Consider the following 16,092-nt stretch of genomic DNA (forward strand, 5'->3'; position numbering starts at 1 on the left):
ACTTCCATGCCCCGATGGTGTGCCTCGCGCCCGCCTCCATCCCTCACCAATGATCCGCACGTGTTGGAGCCATACCCCGCAGCGCCCCTTGCCTCGACGCGTCCTGATTTGGGTTCAGGAACGATGAATTTTCACAGATTGTTCAGTACGCTCTGGACGATCCATCGCGCTAGATCGGAAACCGTTCTCGGAGGAGAATACCCGCGGTTTCGTGAGTGTTTTATTGCCTCTCTTTTGCCTTCTTTTTTCCCCCATCTTCTCATTGCTCTTCCCCACAAAAAAAAGAAAATTCTTCATTTTCCATTTTCACACACCCAAAACCCACACAATTCTTCCCTGGAAGATATTTTTACTTTTTTTTCTTCTCCAGTAAATCCTCAATCATTCCTCAGAGTCTCCAATTTTTCTTCTTTCTTTTTTTTTTAGGGTGAAACCACCAAAAATCTCGCGGATGAGATTGAGAGTTATTTTGAGTGTTTGTGATCGGCTGAGTGTTTTAGTTTAAGTTTTTGTGTGATCTTACAAAGAGGGGGATCACTTTTTGCGGAGCCCTCTCGATTTTTCGGCCCGGCCAAAAAGAGGATTTTGTAATAAGAAAGGAGCCCTCAAAGGGGCGATCTAGCAGGGGAGCCACTATGGGCATCCCATACAGGCGGTGAGCATATATAATACATATCAGTGATCACGACACCGACGGCGATCTGTGAAAATGTGAAAGAAAATCCAATCAAGTGAAATTTCTTTTTCTTTTTTTTTTAAGAAAGAAAAATTTTTTATCAAAAAAAATCTCAAATTTTCACTCGTGGTTTCGGTGATCTTGGTTCAATGTAAATTGCAATAAATTAACCACTGTGCCAATCTTTTTAGGCTCGCGACATTATTAACGATCTTATGTTGTGTGGTTGGAACCAGAGCGGTGAGTAAATTGCATCATTTTCCACTCAAATAGAAATTTGCAAGTGAAATTTCAATATAAAGTGTCACCTCCCGTCTCCAAAGAGCGCTAAAATATCAAGAATTGTGCCTCCGCCCGTGATCGCGAAGGGAGATTAATTTCCCCTCTTGGGAGAAAATTGTGTGATATGTTGCTTAAAAAATAATTAAATGCAACGAAAGAAATATTCAAAGTTCAAGACTATGCTCGGAAGGGAAAAGTGCTAAAATTAGGAGAAAATTGAGGAGGAAGTAAATTGAAAAAAAAAAAATAGCAAAAAAAGTCTAAAATTGTCCCATATTGATGGCATATGCGTGGCAAAATCGACGACAATGCCAATGATCGATTTTATGAGCAAGTTTTTGAATAATTCTTCGAAATGAAAAGTCTGGTGAAAAATTATCGTGATCATGGTGCGAGATTTGCTCTTTAATTACTTTTCTTCTGAGAAATGGTCAAGAAAATCTCCCAAGTGCGGACATGTACAGTGCTGTGCGAGAAATAGTAGAGCCATTATGGAGACTTTACTTATTATTTGAGAAAAATGACAAAAAAGTGTAATTTTAAATTATAAACAAAATTTTTGCTTGAGGAAATATTATTTTTCAAAGTAATAAAAAAAAACAGAAAATTTAATAAATTGAATAATTCTTATAAGAAAAATCATTAATAGAAGGTAAAAAAAAATTTAAGGCAAAAATGATCTAAAGATCCTAATGGGTTAATAAACGTACTGTTTAATAGAAAAAATGCTAAATATAAAATACATTTTAAATAAATGTATTTATGAGCTAAAAATTTTTTTTGTTTCTGAAGAATCGTCCTCAAAAAAAGAAAAATTAATAGAACAGCGTTAATTAAAAGATTCTCGCAAGACGGTAAAAACAAGAAAATTCAATTTTATCGTAGGAAAGAAATATAATATAGTTGAATAATTTAAATTTAAAATATCAAAAATTATTAGTTTTAGTGACTAAACTCCTCAATTGGCATTTAACGATCATTGATTGATTTTTTTTCTTCTAAATTCTTTCTCCCCATAAATAGGACTCGCGCAGACGCTACCAATATCAAAGAGTAGGTTTTAAGTGTGAAAAAAATGTCTATTGAACTGTTTGCTTATAATGCTTTCCGCTTCGTAAATTTCGTGATTTTCTTAAATGTGATTTTATATACATAGTACAACAAGAAAAGATTGGAAGGAAGAAAAACCTACACCCGCGATAAGATCGCGCACAAACGATCGTGTCATAATTAAACGATGCATCTCCCTCAATTGTTCTCACTGTGCAACAAAACTTACATGTAATATAGTGCCTACATGTAAATCAATAAGTAGTCAACATTATTCTGCACAAATATAATGTTGTGTGACTATATTAAACTCTTGGTGAACAGAGGTTAAAATGTAGTCCAAGCAATTGGTGTTTACGATCAAAATCATTTTCGCCCGTCCTGCCCTGGTTCTGTGTGTCTCGGATTTTACATTTTAAATCTCTCCCTCGTTCTCATAGTTAAATAAGTAAAATGTTCACAATTAATGATTTTAATTGAAACGAACATATCGCACTTTGCGTCGAAATGTACTGTGACGAAGTACACACAAAAAAATAAATGTTTTGTGGCTTTTTTTTTTCTTATAAAAATTTTAGAGAAGGATCGAGAAGTCCGCGCGCGCGATTGTAGATCGTGTGTGCGCGCGTCTTTTTTCTGCACTGTGCTATACGAGAGTTCCGCACTTATTATCACAAGTTGAGAGGAAAATAGCCACTTGTGTGATAAGAATGTGCCCCTCTTCTTAAGTTAACACAGAATCCGAAAATTTGCCAAGCACTGGTGGGTGCGCATTTCGATACGATCGCAATGAATGGGAGCTGCTCCAAATTAACTCATAACATTTTTTTCCTCATTCCTCAAGAAAAAAAGATCAGCTCAATTATTTTAAGAACAAGATTTAAAGGGAAAAAAGGCTCTTTGATAAATTCTTTAAAATTAATTTCAATTAACTAATATCAAGATTAAATTATTTTTCTATCAAAAATGCAATGAAAAAAAATTTTGAGTAATTTTTATAATGAATTTAACGTTGATTAAATCATTAAGAAATATCAATAAATAGATGTTATGTTCCCATTTTTTCTCAATAGCTCCCCCCTTAAGATGTAGCCAGATGTAGCACAAAAAAATGATTATGATCGTCTATGCTGTATAAAATTTATGTCTTTTTGTGCAACTAAATGTGCCCCAATTTCCCTAATAGCAAGGCGCGGAAACATTAGACAAAAAAAATTATAACATTATACATACATTTTTAGCAATTTTGGAATGATCCGAGCAGCGGTGGGGTAGGACTCTTCCGAAGGCCAGACTACTATAGATCCACACCGGAACCCATTCAACCGGAAATAGATCCAAGTTACGATGTAATTGATACAGCAAGTGGACGTCTAACTGGGCCCCCGAGGAATTGCACAAGCAAGGGATGCTGCATCCCCAAATGCTTCGCTGAAAAGGGCAATCGTGGATATCCTGGTGTTCCCGGTATTCCAGGGCCAAAGGGTGTTCAGGGTTTTGCCGGAGCTGAAGGTCTGATCGGTTCCAAGGGGCAGAAGGGAGAGCCCGGACCAGCTGGACCTCGTGGACCCAAAGGTGATCGTGGTGCACAAGGTAGCCCTGGATTCCCAGGTGTTCACGGTTTACCTGGGCACAAGGGTGAAGATGGCCCACCCGGTATACCCGGTAGAGATGGTTGCAATGGAACAGATGGCCTGCCGGGTATCTCTGGTTTGGATGGTATTCCCGGCCCCAGGGGTTTGCCCGGTATTCCTGGAGTGAAAGGTGAAAAAGGTGAACCAGCTGAGTTGAATATAAATTACCTGAAAGGACAGAAAGGTGATCCTGGTTTCGACGGTAGACCCGGTGATCCAGGACAAACCGGCCCTCAAGGACCACGAGGACCAGATGGATCACCTGGTATTCCTGGTGTACCAGGACGAAAAGGAGAGCCTGGCTTTAAAGGTGACAAAGGACAGGGATGTGTTGCACTGAAAGGTCCCCCAGGTCCTAGAGGGCATAAGGGTGAAAAAGGTCTAAAAGGCGATGGACTTGGAGAAGTTGTGGGACCAACAATTACAGTTGCTGGCCCAAAAGGTGAAATGGGCCCCATGGGAGAAAAAGGAGACATCGGCCCTAAGGGAGAACAAGGAGAACTCGGTGCTCCAGGATTCCCCGGAGATAGAGGTCCACAGGGAGAAAAGGGCCTTCCTGGTCAGCCAGGACCTAGAGTAAGTTTACTATACTATCCGTTGGTGATCAGATAATTAAAATAATTTTTTTTTAGGGACGAGATGGCAACTATGGACCCACTGGGCCACCTGGGCAGAAAGGTGACAGAGGTAATGAAGGTTTACGAGGATTGGATGGCAAACCAGGGCAGAAAGGTGAACCGGGAGAAGCTGGATTACAGGGTGTACCCGGTATGCTTGGACCTCCTGGCCCACCAGGCGGTGGACGTGGATCCCCAGGCCCATCAGGTCCTCCAGGACCAAGAGGATATAGAGGTCTTCCTGGCCCAAAGGGATTGGATGGACTAAAAGGCGAACCAGGAATGCGAGGAGTTCCAGGAGCAAAAGGAGGACCAGGTATTCCTGGAAGAATTGGAATGGAGGGATTGCCCGGCGAGAAAGGACAAAAAGGTGATAACGGCGTAATCGGTATGCCTGGTGTGCAAGGCCCACGAGGTTTTATCGGACCTCCCGGAGCTGATGGATTGAGAGGACCCAGTGGTGAGCCAGGAATTGGATTGATTGGTCCCAAAGGAGATGATGGAATTCCAGGGTAAAAAAAATCAAGTTTACACTGTCTTTCAAATTTTCTTTTTCATTACTAAATTTTAGAAAAGAAATTTTTACTAAAATTTAGTAGTTATGTCACAAAAATACTTAAACTAAACTATAGTAATAAAATGCAATAAAACTAAATATTTTAGTTACCTTCACTGAAAAAAATCATAGAAAAATGGAATTTTAGTAAAATAATTTTCTGTTAAAATTACTAAAATCTTTAGTAACTTTTCCATTACTATAGACTTTAGTGGCAATTTAGTAAAATTTTGAAATGTAGTGTAAATGATTAAGTATAACCACCCCCGAATCCCCGGGAAAATGTGAGCAATTTGTAAACGATTTTACATCTTAATTTTCTTTTTCTTTCAATAGATATCCCGGTGCTAAAGGACAAAAGGGTGAACGTGGATATCCGGGTTTGCACGGTGCTCCAGGTGATTCTGAGCAAGGAAAACCCGGAATTCCAGGAGTTCCAGGTCGTCCAGGAGATAAGGGAGAAAGTGGACGTCCAGGAATACCCGGCGCAAAGGGAGAATACGGAGAGAAGGGTGATATTGGAGGAAGATGTTTTGATTGCCTTCCGGGATTGCCAGGACAAAAAGGAGATAGAGGGTTCGATGGATTACGTGGACCTGCAGGTCTTGATGGAGTCCCCGGAGAAAAGGGTCACCAAGGAGAAAGAGGATTGGATGGGCCACCGGGAATGCCCGGAGACCCAGGTGCTCCTGGCCAACCAGGATTACCAGGAAGTCCTGGCCCCAGCGGAGAAAAAGGAGAAAATGCAATTGTTCCCTCTAATTTGCTTAAAGGTCATAAAGGAGATAAGGGAGAGAGAGGTTTCCCTGGAAGACCTGGACCCCAAGGATTAGATGGAGCTCGTGGTTTCCCAGGACTTGACGGGCCTAAAGGGGAGATAGGTTTGAAAGGAGATAGAGGTGTTCCTGGGCTTCCAGGCCTTGATGGTGCGCCTGGAACTCCAGGACGCGATGGCCTTCCTGGAATTAAAGGATTGAGCATTAAGGGAGAGCCAGGTTTTAGCGGAAGGGATGGCCCCAAGGGGCAGAAAGGTGAAGCTGGATACCGAGGCGACAAAGGTAATCCCGGAGTATGTCCCCCATTGGATTACAGTAGAGGATTTAAGGGTGCTAAAGGAGATAAAGGCAATAAAGGTGAACCAGGAGCAATGGGTAGAGATGGTATCCCTGGAGAACAAGGGCTTCAGGGTTTGCCAGGATTGAAAGGAAATACAGGACCACACGGGCCACCAGGACCGGTTGGGCCACGAGGTTTGCCCGGCCCGAGAGGTGAAAAGGGTCTTACTGGACAAATTGGCTTTCCTGGACAACCCGGAAGGGATGGTTTGCGAGGAATTCCAGGACTTTCGGGAGCTAAAGGACAAAAAGGCGAAGTAGGTGCATCAGTAGTTGGACCACCCGGCCCTAAAGGTAATACTGGACCATGGGGACAGAAAGGAGACCGTGGGCCACAAGGTTTAAGAGGAATGGACGGACTTCCAGGACAAGTAGGATATCCCGGTGATAAAGGTGAATCTGGACTTCCGGGAACACCTGGACCACCAGGTGTTGTTGGGCCAAAAGGTGAACCTGGGCCAGAGGGACCAATGGGTTTGGCTGGTCCTCCAGGACGACCTGGCATGGATGGCATCAAGGGTGAGCCCGGAATGAAGGGAGAAACAGGTGTACCTGGATTAATTGGTATGCCAGGTCTCAAGGGTGAAAGAGGAGAGCCTGGTATTGAAGGACAAAAAGGTTTCCAAGGTCCTAAAGGTTCACCGGGATTACGTGGAATGCCAGGTCTCTCTGGACAGCCTGGATTGAAGGGAGACAAAGGTGAGCTTGGTTTACCCGGATATGATGGTTCTCCTGGTACTCCTGGGCAGCCTGGCCCAATGGGACCACCAGGACCTAAAGGTGACTACGGCCCAGTTGGTATAACGGGATTGGATGGTATTCCTGGGAGAGATGGAGAAAAGGGAGATATGGGATTCCCAGGACCTGTTGGTGCTAAAGGAGAACCCGGTTCGGTATCTGAGAAAGGACAAAAGGGTGAACCAGGACCGTCTGGCTTGAGAGGAATCGATGGTAGAGATGGATTCCCCGGAATTGCCGGAGAAAAGGGAGAGCCCGGAATTCCTGGATATGGTAGACCAGGACTCAAGGGAGACAAAGGTGAAATGGGTCTCAGTGGACGTGATGGATTACCAGGCATACAGGGAGAGAAGGGAGATCGAGGATTTGCTGGAATAAGAGGACTCAAGGGTGACAAAGGAAATATGGGACCTCCAGGAATTCCGGGAACACCTGGAATTGACGGATTACCTGGTCAAGATGGATTACCTGGCCCACAAGGTCTTTTGGGAGAAAAGGGTAATAAAGGTGATCGTGGATTGCCCGGATTTGCAGGAGAAAAAGGTGACAAAGGCCTTATTGGTATTCCTGGACGTGATGGTATAATTGGCCTCAAGGGAGATCGAGGATTCACCGGTGAACCTGGAGCTCCGGGACCATCAATTGAAATAAAGGGACAAAAGGGTGAGATTGGCGAATTTGGGCTTGTTGGACTTCCAGGAGAGAGAGGTTTACCTGGTTTACGCGGTGATCAAGGTTTCGATGGCATTAAAGGAGATCGCGGTCTAACTGGCCCACCTGGGTTGCCAGGTATGGAGGGTAGACCCGGAGAGAAGGGTGATCGTGGTCTTATCGGTGAACAAGGTGAACCTGGACCAGTTGTTAAGGGTGAAAAGGGTCTCCCAGGGTTACCAGGAAAGAATGGGCGCGATGGATTACCCGGGCCGCAAGGTGAGAAGGGTGAGAAGGGATTCCCAGGATTAATTGGGCCACAGGGACCTCGTGGTTTAGCTGGATTACCGGGACGACAAGGCGAGAAAGGTGATAGAGGTTTAACCGGAGTACCAGGAAGAGATGGAATTGACGGTGCCCCCGGATTATTGGGACCAAAGGGAGAACCTGGATTCCCAGGACCAAAGGGAGATCCTGGATTGCCTGGAGTAGTGGGATTGACTGGTGAGAAGGGTGATCGAGGACCTCCTGGTATGCCAGGGCTTAGTGGATTTGATGGAATTAAGGGAGATCGTGGTCTTCCGGGACCTGAAGGACCGATTGGGCCAGTTGGATTCCCAGGAGAAAAGGGATTACCAGGTCAGCGTGGTCGAGATGGACGCGATGGTATGGCTGGTTTGAAGGGAGACAAGGGTGAGCCGGGATTAGTACCACCACCAGGGCCAAAAGGTAACCCAGGAAGACCCGGTAGGGATGGTGAGAAGGGTGATCGAGGACCCCCAGGGCCACAGGGTATTCAAGGATTGCAAGGAGAACGTGGGGAGAAGGGTGATCAAGGTTTCACGGGGGCACCGGGATTACCTGGCTTGCAGGGACTTCGCGGTGAGATTGGTGTTGCAGGTCCACCGGGATTAGATGGACGTCCAGGTGCACCTGGGCCAAAGGGTGATGCAGGTCTTCCATGTACTCACGCACCTGATTACCTTTCCGGCATTCTCCTTGTGAAGCACAGTCAGTCAGAAGAGATTCCTCAATGTGAAGCTGGTCATGTTAAACTCTGGGAAGGTTACTCACTTCTCTACGTCGACGGGAATGATTATCCACATAATCAAGATCTCGGATCGCCGGGTTCATGCGTCAGGAAGTTCTCAACTTTGCCCGTAATAACGTGCTCCAACAACAATGTGTGCAATTATGCTTCACGCAACGACAGGAGCTTCTGGTTGTCAACCACCGCACCTGTTCCCATGATGCCCGTCGTGGAGGAAGAAATGAGGCAATACATCTCACGGTGTGTTGTCTGCGAAGTACCATCCAACGTCATTGCCGTACACAGTCAAACGCTGGACATTCCACAGTGTCCAAGTGGATGGGAGGGTCTCTGGATTGGCTACAGTTTCCTCATGGTATGCTCAAGAGTTTCCTTCTTAATTTGGGAGTTGAGAAAAAAAATGTTAATTATCATGTTTTTTTTTACAGCACACTGGCGTAGGAAATGGAGGCGGTGGGCAGGCCCTATCTGGTCCTGGATCCTGTCTGCAGGACTTCCGAACGACACCCTTCATTGAGTGCAATGGCGGTAAAGGTCACTGCCACTACTATGACACACAGACCAGCTTCTGGCTTGTCACGCTCGACGAGCAGCAGCAATTCACGCGGCCACAGCAGGAGACCCTCAAAGCAGGAAGGCTCCTAACGCGTGTCTCGCGATGCCAAGTGTGTATAAGAAATTAACATTTTTTTTGTATAGGATCTGCAGTTAATTTTTACATTTTTTTTACCACGTTCTTGCCTTTCATATTGCAATAAGGCGCATTTATACCAAAAAAATGATGAATGTTAAGAGGATAAAGAAGAAAAAATCTTTGTAATTTCCTAATCTACCCCCCCTAAAAGATAAATTAATTTCTTCCAAAAAATGCTTCAAACGTTATTTGTTCTTTTCTCACTCAAAACTCTTTTTTTTTGTTAATGTCTCTGAAATGAAAATCCCTCAAAAAGTAATTTGTAAAAGTTTTGTAGATGTTTTGGAAGAAAAATTACACTTTGATATTTTTTTTCTTCTTATTAAATCCAATAGATTTTTTTTGGTTAAATCTTTTCCATTTTTTTTGTTAAAAAGTGTCTTTTTTTGCCAAATTGCTACAAACTTTTACAAACCATCACAATTTACTTTGATTTCTTGACTCAGGAAAATAAATTAAAATAGAATCTTATTTCTTTTCTCTAAAAATGATTAATTTTTTTTCTTAAATATAAAATTCTTTTTATTGAATTCTAATTTTTATTCCTGACTTGAGATTTTTTTTTCTTACAAATTAAGAAAATAAGAATAAAAATAAAATCCAAAAATAAAGTGGAATATTTAAGAAAATCTTTAAAAACTTTAAAAAAAAATAATTAATAACAATTTGGTCAAATAATTTTTCTATTTTTTTTATTCTTATTTTCTCAATATCTGCTTAAAGAAAACAAATTTCCCCCATGCCCCAACAGCCCTAGAAAACTTCCTTTTTCAACTTTTTAAAGTTTTCCACACACTAAAGAGAAATTATTCTTTTCGTAAAGAATTTTCAAGTCTCCCCATATCCAAGACCATTTTTTTTAATGATTATAAAAGCAATGAAAAAAATATATCATTTGTTATAAAGTAAAAAAAAAAAAAAGAAAGAATGAATGTCACAACCCTATAATGATAATAATGTGATATGTTATTAAAACAAAAAAAATCTTAATTATACTATGTAACTGCCTTCTTTTGAAATTAAAAAAAAAAACTTTAAAAGCATTGTGTTCGATGTTAAAAATTTAAAATGAAATTTAAAAAACAAAAGTGCCATTAACTAGGAAGAAAATAAATAAAAATAAAACAAGCATTGAGGAGATCGTGTTCAGTTATCAAATATAATACCTATTTTTTCTCTTATATTCAGTGTAAAAGTTTCTTTTTTTTTAAATAATATAATTTATAAAATAAAATAGAAATCCAAATATGATGTATTTTCTGATTAAAAAAAATTACAGGACAAGAAAAAAAACGGAAAATAACTTTCAAAGTAATACTGCCTAATGAGAAATATTTCGAACGAAATGTAATGTATATGTAATATCAATAAAACAAATTGTATTAAATAATTTCAAAGGTTTTTTTTATTTCAACAAATTCATGTGACTCCTCCCAAAATCTGGTGGCGCTTAATTTCTTTCTTTGGGTATTTAATTATTTGAAAAATTTTGGAAGAATCCATCGAGTGGATCACGTGAGATTTCGCAGTGAGATCCCTCTGACTGTGAGAGATCATTAACAAAGGTATCTTCAACATTCGACAAAGAAATGTTTGAAGGTTCTACAATAGAATTACTCACGTGTGGTGCTCCCATCAAATTTGCAATGCGTTCATCAGTTACATCCAAATTGCACTTCTCAAATTCCTCCTCATTGACTTCACAGATACTCAGCAACTCCCTCAGTGCACCATCATCACATCCTAGGAACTTCCTCAGCAGCTTTACTTGATGTTGATCAAATTGCACCTCCGTGCCACCTTCGGAATCAACTTCAATCACTTCCGGCGTTGCACGTGTCCCTTCATTGATTCCCAGAGTCTCCTCAAGGTAGAGGTACCGAATGCCAGCACACACGTCATCTTCAGTGGCGGAAAGAAAAAAATTATCAAAAGGAATAATATTAAGGGGGGTCTCTTGGGCAAATTGTTGGAATTCGTGGAAGAATACATTTTTTTTACACTTACCAAATTTTCCTGAGTTTGATGGGGGACCATTATTGCTTGTCGAGGCCTTGGATGAAGCACCTTGCACTTCCTCCTCCATTGTGATGCCACGGGAGATGCTGCAGAATCTAATTCTTTCCGTGAAGCTTGATCAGTCAGTGCAAAAAAATAAACTCAATTAAATTGAAATTATCTCAATTAAATTAGATTTCAGGAAAATATATTTTTTTTAAGTAACAAAAGAGCTTCGCAACTAACTCAATTTCGTTCTCAGATTCGTAGGCAATGCCTACTTGGTTTGTGTCTGATTCGAATTCCTTGGCCCTGGGATAACTTGTACAATATCCTCCTCATCTCGGTTAATCACATTGGAATTATCTTTAAACAAGAACGTCATAAATTGAGAAAAAGATCTCACCTGCAACAGATTTATCTCCATTTGGAAGGTCCTGCTTCCGTGGTCTCTTTGGGCAACTGAACTTGTATGCAGCTGAATTGGATTCCAGAGGACCTGAAATTCATTTTTTAGATCACCACAAAGAAGCTTCAGGGCAATTCTCATACCTTTGCTGTATTTTCAGGTACATAAAGAGTCTATAAAATCACACCCGGACATAATCACTCCGGATCCAGTCTCCCAGTTATTATTGATCCATCTCACAGTTAGTGATTGCCAGCCAGCTCCGAGAGTTCCCAACTGAGTCCTCACTTCTTTGCCCTCGTGCTGATTTTGGAAGGATCTGCATTGAGCATCCGCCCTCCCAATCCATGTGACCAATCCATGCGTATTTCCAGTGCTTCCTCCAAATCTCTCACATTCACGGGGATTATCCCCTTTGAATTCACACCCACAGGGATGTGGTCAGAGACTCTGTACCAATTTCTCCTACACTCTGGCTTCACATCTTTCTCAAAGAGATTCGTCCTCAACAGGAAAACACCGCAATTTATGACAAACCCCACACCTGTTGACACAATTATTATTATCTTTATCTATATAATAAAGAAAGGTCTCTCTATAATTTCGTTCCTGTTCATCTATGCATTTCTACACCGTTTGTCCGATCGTGATGAAATTTGGTACAGAGACTACTGATACCAGGCGGTTTTCACCAACGACATTCATTTTCCCCCCAGAGCCCCCCTTCGTAGCGCCCCCATATAAAATTCATGCTTTTTTGACTACTTTTTGAAATTGGCGCCATTTTCGGTACTATTTGCTCAAGAGAAAATGAGATGGATGCATTTTACCGCTATCCGTCTCCCTCACACTTTCAGTTTTTTACAGTTTTCTCGCGTTTTCCGTCGAATTGTCCGGCCGGAAGTAAGTTTTTGTAATCAGGAAGCGACGCCGCGTCGAATGGCATCGTTGGTTTGAAAAGTTCGCGAAAATGCATTTCCAGAAAAAAAAAATTAAATATAGCATGGATGGAACAGTATAAAGCGAAAGAACGGTAAGTAAAACTTACGGGCTGTGATTCTTTCTTTGTCAGTTAAATGTGAAATTGACTGAAAATTGAGGATGGGCAAATTTTGAGGAGAGACTTACTCGCGAGCCGAATCACAGCCAACGCGCAGAAATTTTGAAGAAAGCCTTAATCGTGGCGGGCGTTGGCTGTGATTCGCCTCACGAGTAAGTCTCTCCTCAAAATTTGCCCATCCTCAATTTTCAGTCAATTTCACATTTAACTGACAAAGAAAGAATCACAGCCCGTAAGTTTTACTTACCGTTCTTTCGCTTTATACTGTTCCATCCATGCTATATTTAATTTTTATCTTTGCAGTTTATATATATTTATCTTTGCATTTTTATATGTATATATCTATGCATTTATATATATATATATTTTACTTTACTTTTACTTTTATATGTGTATATATAAAACGCCCCGCTTCGCGGGGCGTTGGTCTTATGCAACTCAAGATATGACATGTTAACTTTAAAACGCGATATCTCCGGAACGGCTACATAGATTTTCTTCATTTTTGGCATGATGAAAGATATTATAGCCAGCTATAACATATCAAAATTTGAAGCAATTCTATAAAGCGGTGCTCGAGATATTCATCGAAAACTCATCGAAAATTTTATTTTCGATTTTAGCGCCACTTGCGGTCATTTTTTAAACTTGCAATGTTCCGAGCAGTTGTAGGGCTCATTAATATCTTTCATTTGAGTCCGGGTTGATCAAAATCGGTCAAGCCGTTCTCGAGTTATGGCCGATTTTCGATGAAAAATTGTGGCGGCCATATTGACTAAACGGCTTGACCGATTTTCGAAAATGAGGTATCGTTGGAAAGCTCTTGATGGCCCCTACAACATATCAAAATTTCAGATTTTTAGCTATTACAGGGGCTGAGATATAGCGAAAACAAAATTTAGGGGTTATTCAAAATGGCGGACGCGGGGGTGGGGGGTTGGATTTGACTTCATAATTGGATGTCTTCCACCCAATATATGAACTTTGCCGTTGACCGCAAGTCTCTATCTATCACCGTTCTCTTGTAGTTTAGCAAAAGGTTCCGGACGGCCGGACGGACGGACGGACGGACGGACGGCCGGCCGGCCGGACGGAAAGATTTTTGGCGCATACGTTTTTTGGAATGTAGGGACCCTAATTCGTGCTCATCCCGAGTTTGAGCCCGATCTGACGACTTTGCATTTTTGAGTGTACACAGAAGCTGTGCTTCTTTGAAGAAAGAATCACAGCTAATTCTTTGAAGAAAGAATCACAGCTAAAAGTGCGTGTAAAATCCCCAACCGTCAAAATTTTCAAATTTGTAACCCAACCGTCAAAATTTCCGCGGGCCCCAAATTCCTCACGGAGGAGCTCCCCGAGGCTCCCGGAGCACCCGTAAGTGCCCCAGGAGCCCAAAAAATGCGCTTTATGCCCACAAATTTAGGAAAAAACACGGAAATCACGAATTTTGTCGAAATGCAGAAAAAAAGTTCGTTTAGTTCAAATTTTATTATTTCATGCCATCTCGTTATTTCTGTTGACACAATTGCATGCAAGTAAACAGTGGGGAAATGGAGATGAGGTGAATATGGAGAAAGTGGGGAAAATATTTTAGGCGGTTGAACTGTCACTGTCAAGTCAAATAAAAGCTACTGGTTGAAAAGTTGTTCGAGTTGTTCTGTTTAGTCGGTTTAGTCATAAATTTCGTTTTTTTTACCAGAATTTTCAGTGTTTTAGATATTAATCCGGGTGCATTTAATTCAAGGAAGTAAAGGAGACGAACTTTAATGAAAGAACCAACGAAAAAGCCTTGGAGAAAGAGGCTGCATTGAAAAACTGCTTTAATTAACAAAAAAGTTTTAATCCGCCACGCCAGCCACCGCATGGAGCACATGGAGCCCATGGAGCACAAGTAAAAGCTGCATTTTGTAATAAAATTCAATAATAGTAAGTACTTAAGCATCCTCTTTTATTGAAATTTAATTATCAATTTAATTTCTTTGCACATCTATGAAGAATATGCGGAAATTTCTCAAAAATAAGCTAAAAACAAAAGGCTTATCCCCTCGCCGCCATTGACAATAATTCTAACCTAACCAGCTCAAAGAGTTAATTTAGAAAAAAATCGCTCTCCTAACATTGTAGTATTATCCATTGCGAATAGATAGCATATTATTTGGCTTTTATTCTTCCTCGTTTGTCATATATACAAAGTTGGCCCCAGAAAAGCATATTTCCTCATTCTCACCCCACTTTTCAACCCCTCACTCTACAGTAGGGATTCTATGAGAGACCACAAATACAAATCCTATATCAACGCACTTTGCAGAGTAGAAGAAAAAAAATTTACACGCATCCTGGCAAATCCTCGAGACTTTTCTTCATAAAAGATAAAATACTTTGCAACGGAAGAAAAAACTCCGAACCCGTCAATGTATTTTATGGATATTTTATTTTCATCCCATTTTCAATTCACTCACCCCCGTTGAATGCGTGGGATGAATAAAAATGAAGGATTTTCCACATGTTTCAGCGACTTTTATTGACCCACGCCACGAAATTGCGTCGAGAGACTTCTTCTATTGCCTTTTATACTCTCTGAACTGACCCAGAAGAATATTATCTAAAAAAATATATTTCTTTCTCTTCTCTCGAGGAGAAGGAGAGAAGAAATTATTCTTTCATTTCCATGAAGGATAATTGATTTAGAATATGGCGAAGATGGTCTTTTATTGCCGATAAATCAATTAAATCTAATCAATTTTATCCATTTTATCCTCGCTTCTCTCTCTGATTTCTTCCTCAACTTGTGTTCCTTCGTTCTCTACAAAAAGAAAGAAAGTTAATTCACAAAAGGATCTGTAGGGATAAAATAATTTAATCAAAACGAAACATTTTTTCTTCAAATTCTTTAAAAAATAAATTTATTATTGGATCAATTCCAAAGGATTTTTTTTACAAAAATTCCATCGCATTGCGAAAAAGGAAAATGTAATATTGAATTGCAGTAAAAAAGAATTGAAGCTTTAAGACTGAAGCTTTTACGCAATTTATCATAAAAGCTGTATGGGAAAGTGTGAGAATAGAATCCTTGAGGTTCCTCCCGACATAGTTCGCCATTCTTTGGCACCACCACCCCAAAACCAGCAATGTTAAAATTCCCCAAGTGAAAGCTCATAATTGAAAATGTAAGCTTTTGGGATTCATTTGTGTTGAGCCTAGCCTGTGGTTTCGTCTTCCTTCTGTAAATTGATTGATTTATTTGCAGAGGGGTGGGGGGGGGCGGTGTTTGCCAAAAAAAACCACCCGCGTCACTTGAAACTCAGCTGAACTGAACCCCTTGTGGTTGAAACCCGGGGCGGAGTCCACCATGGGGTGTGAAGTGACTTAAAAGTTTTCTCGCCCCCGAGAGAAAGTTTTCGCCATGAGTTCACATACATTTTAGTACAAATCCTTGTTTAATCTTTCGTATCTCTGGACGTGACTCTGGCCAAGTGGGTAGACCTGGGGGTGAGAGGAGGACCACAACATGGCAACTTTACTCTCTGTCTGCTAAATTAGCTACCACACATCCCCCCCTAG

General features: G+C 40.9%; 2 protein-coding genes across 11 annotated transcripts in view; both read left to right on the forward strand.

Moving 5' to 3' along the window:
* The first annotated feature begins 126 nt into the window (after positions 1–126).
* LOC129791285 (collagen alpha-1(IV) chain) lies at positions 127–10,454 on the forward strand. The gene is made up of 7 exons (XM_055829359.1): positions 127–211; positions 427–655; positions 868–916; positions 3,250–4,218; positions 4,275–4,771; positions 5,152–8,725; positions 8,799–10,454. The coding sequence occupies exons 2-7, from the start codon at positions 636–638 to the stop codon at positions 9,051–9,053; spliced, it is 5,364 nt and encodes a 1,787-aa protein (XP_055685334.1). The 5' UTR covers positions 127–211; positions 427–635; the 3' UTR covers positions 9,054–10,454.
* A 3,715-nt stretch (positions 10,455–14,169) lies between these two features.
* Positions 14,170–16,092, forward strand: part of LOC129788323 (potassium voltage-gated channel protein Shaw-like) — a 43,011-nt gene continuing 41,088 nt past the window's right edge. For 7 of the 10 annotated variants that reach the window (XM_055824283.1, XM_055824286.1, XM_055824287.1 and 4 more), the window contains exon 1: positions 14,192–14,457. The gene's annotated coding sequence lies outside the window, so the exon portion shown is untranslated. Of the gene's footprint in view, positions 14,458–16,092 lie in introns of all 10 variants that reach the window. The other 3 variants (XM_055824288.1, XM_055824293.1, XM_055824284.1) reach the window with 3 other exon arrangements.

The sequence above is a fragment of the Lutzomyia longipalpis genome, chromosome 2, assembly GCF_024334085.1.
Source record: "Lutzomyia longipalpis isolate SR_M1_2022 chromosome 2, ASM2433408v1".
Taxonomy (NCBI): Eukaryota; Metazoa; Arthropoda; class Insecta; order Diptera; family Psychodidae; genus Lutzomyia; species Lutzomyia longipalpis.

Bases quoted from the DNA above. Each gene is read 5' to 3' on its own strand.
- LOC129791285 (XM_055829359.1), top strand. From the start codon at position 636: ATGGGCATCCCATACAGGCG. The intron at 656-867 runs GTGAGCATATAT...CAATCTTTTTAG, and splicing joins ATGGGCATCCCATACAGGCG to GCTCGCGACATTATTAACGA. The intron at 917-3,249 runs GTGAGTAAATTG...ATACATTTTTAG, and splicing joins GTGTGGTTGGAACCAGAGCG to CAATTTTGGAATGATCCGAG.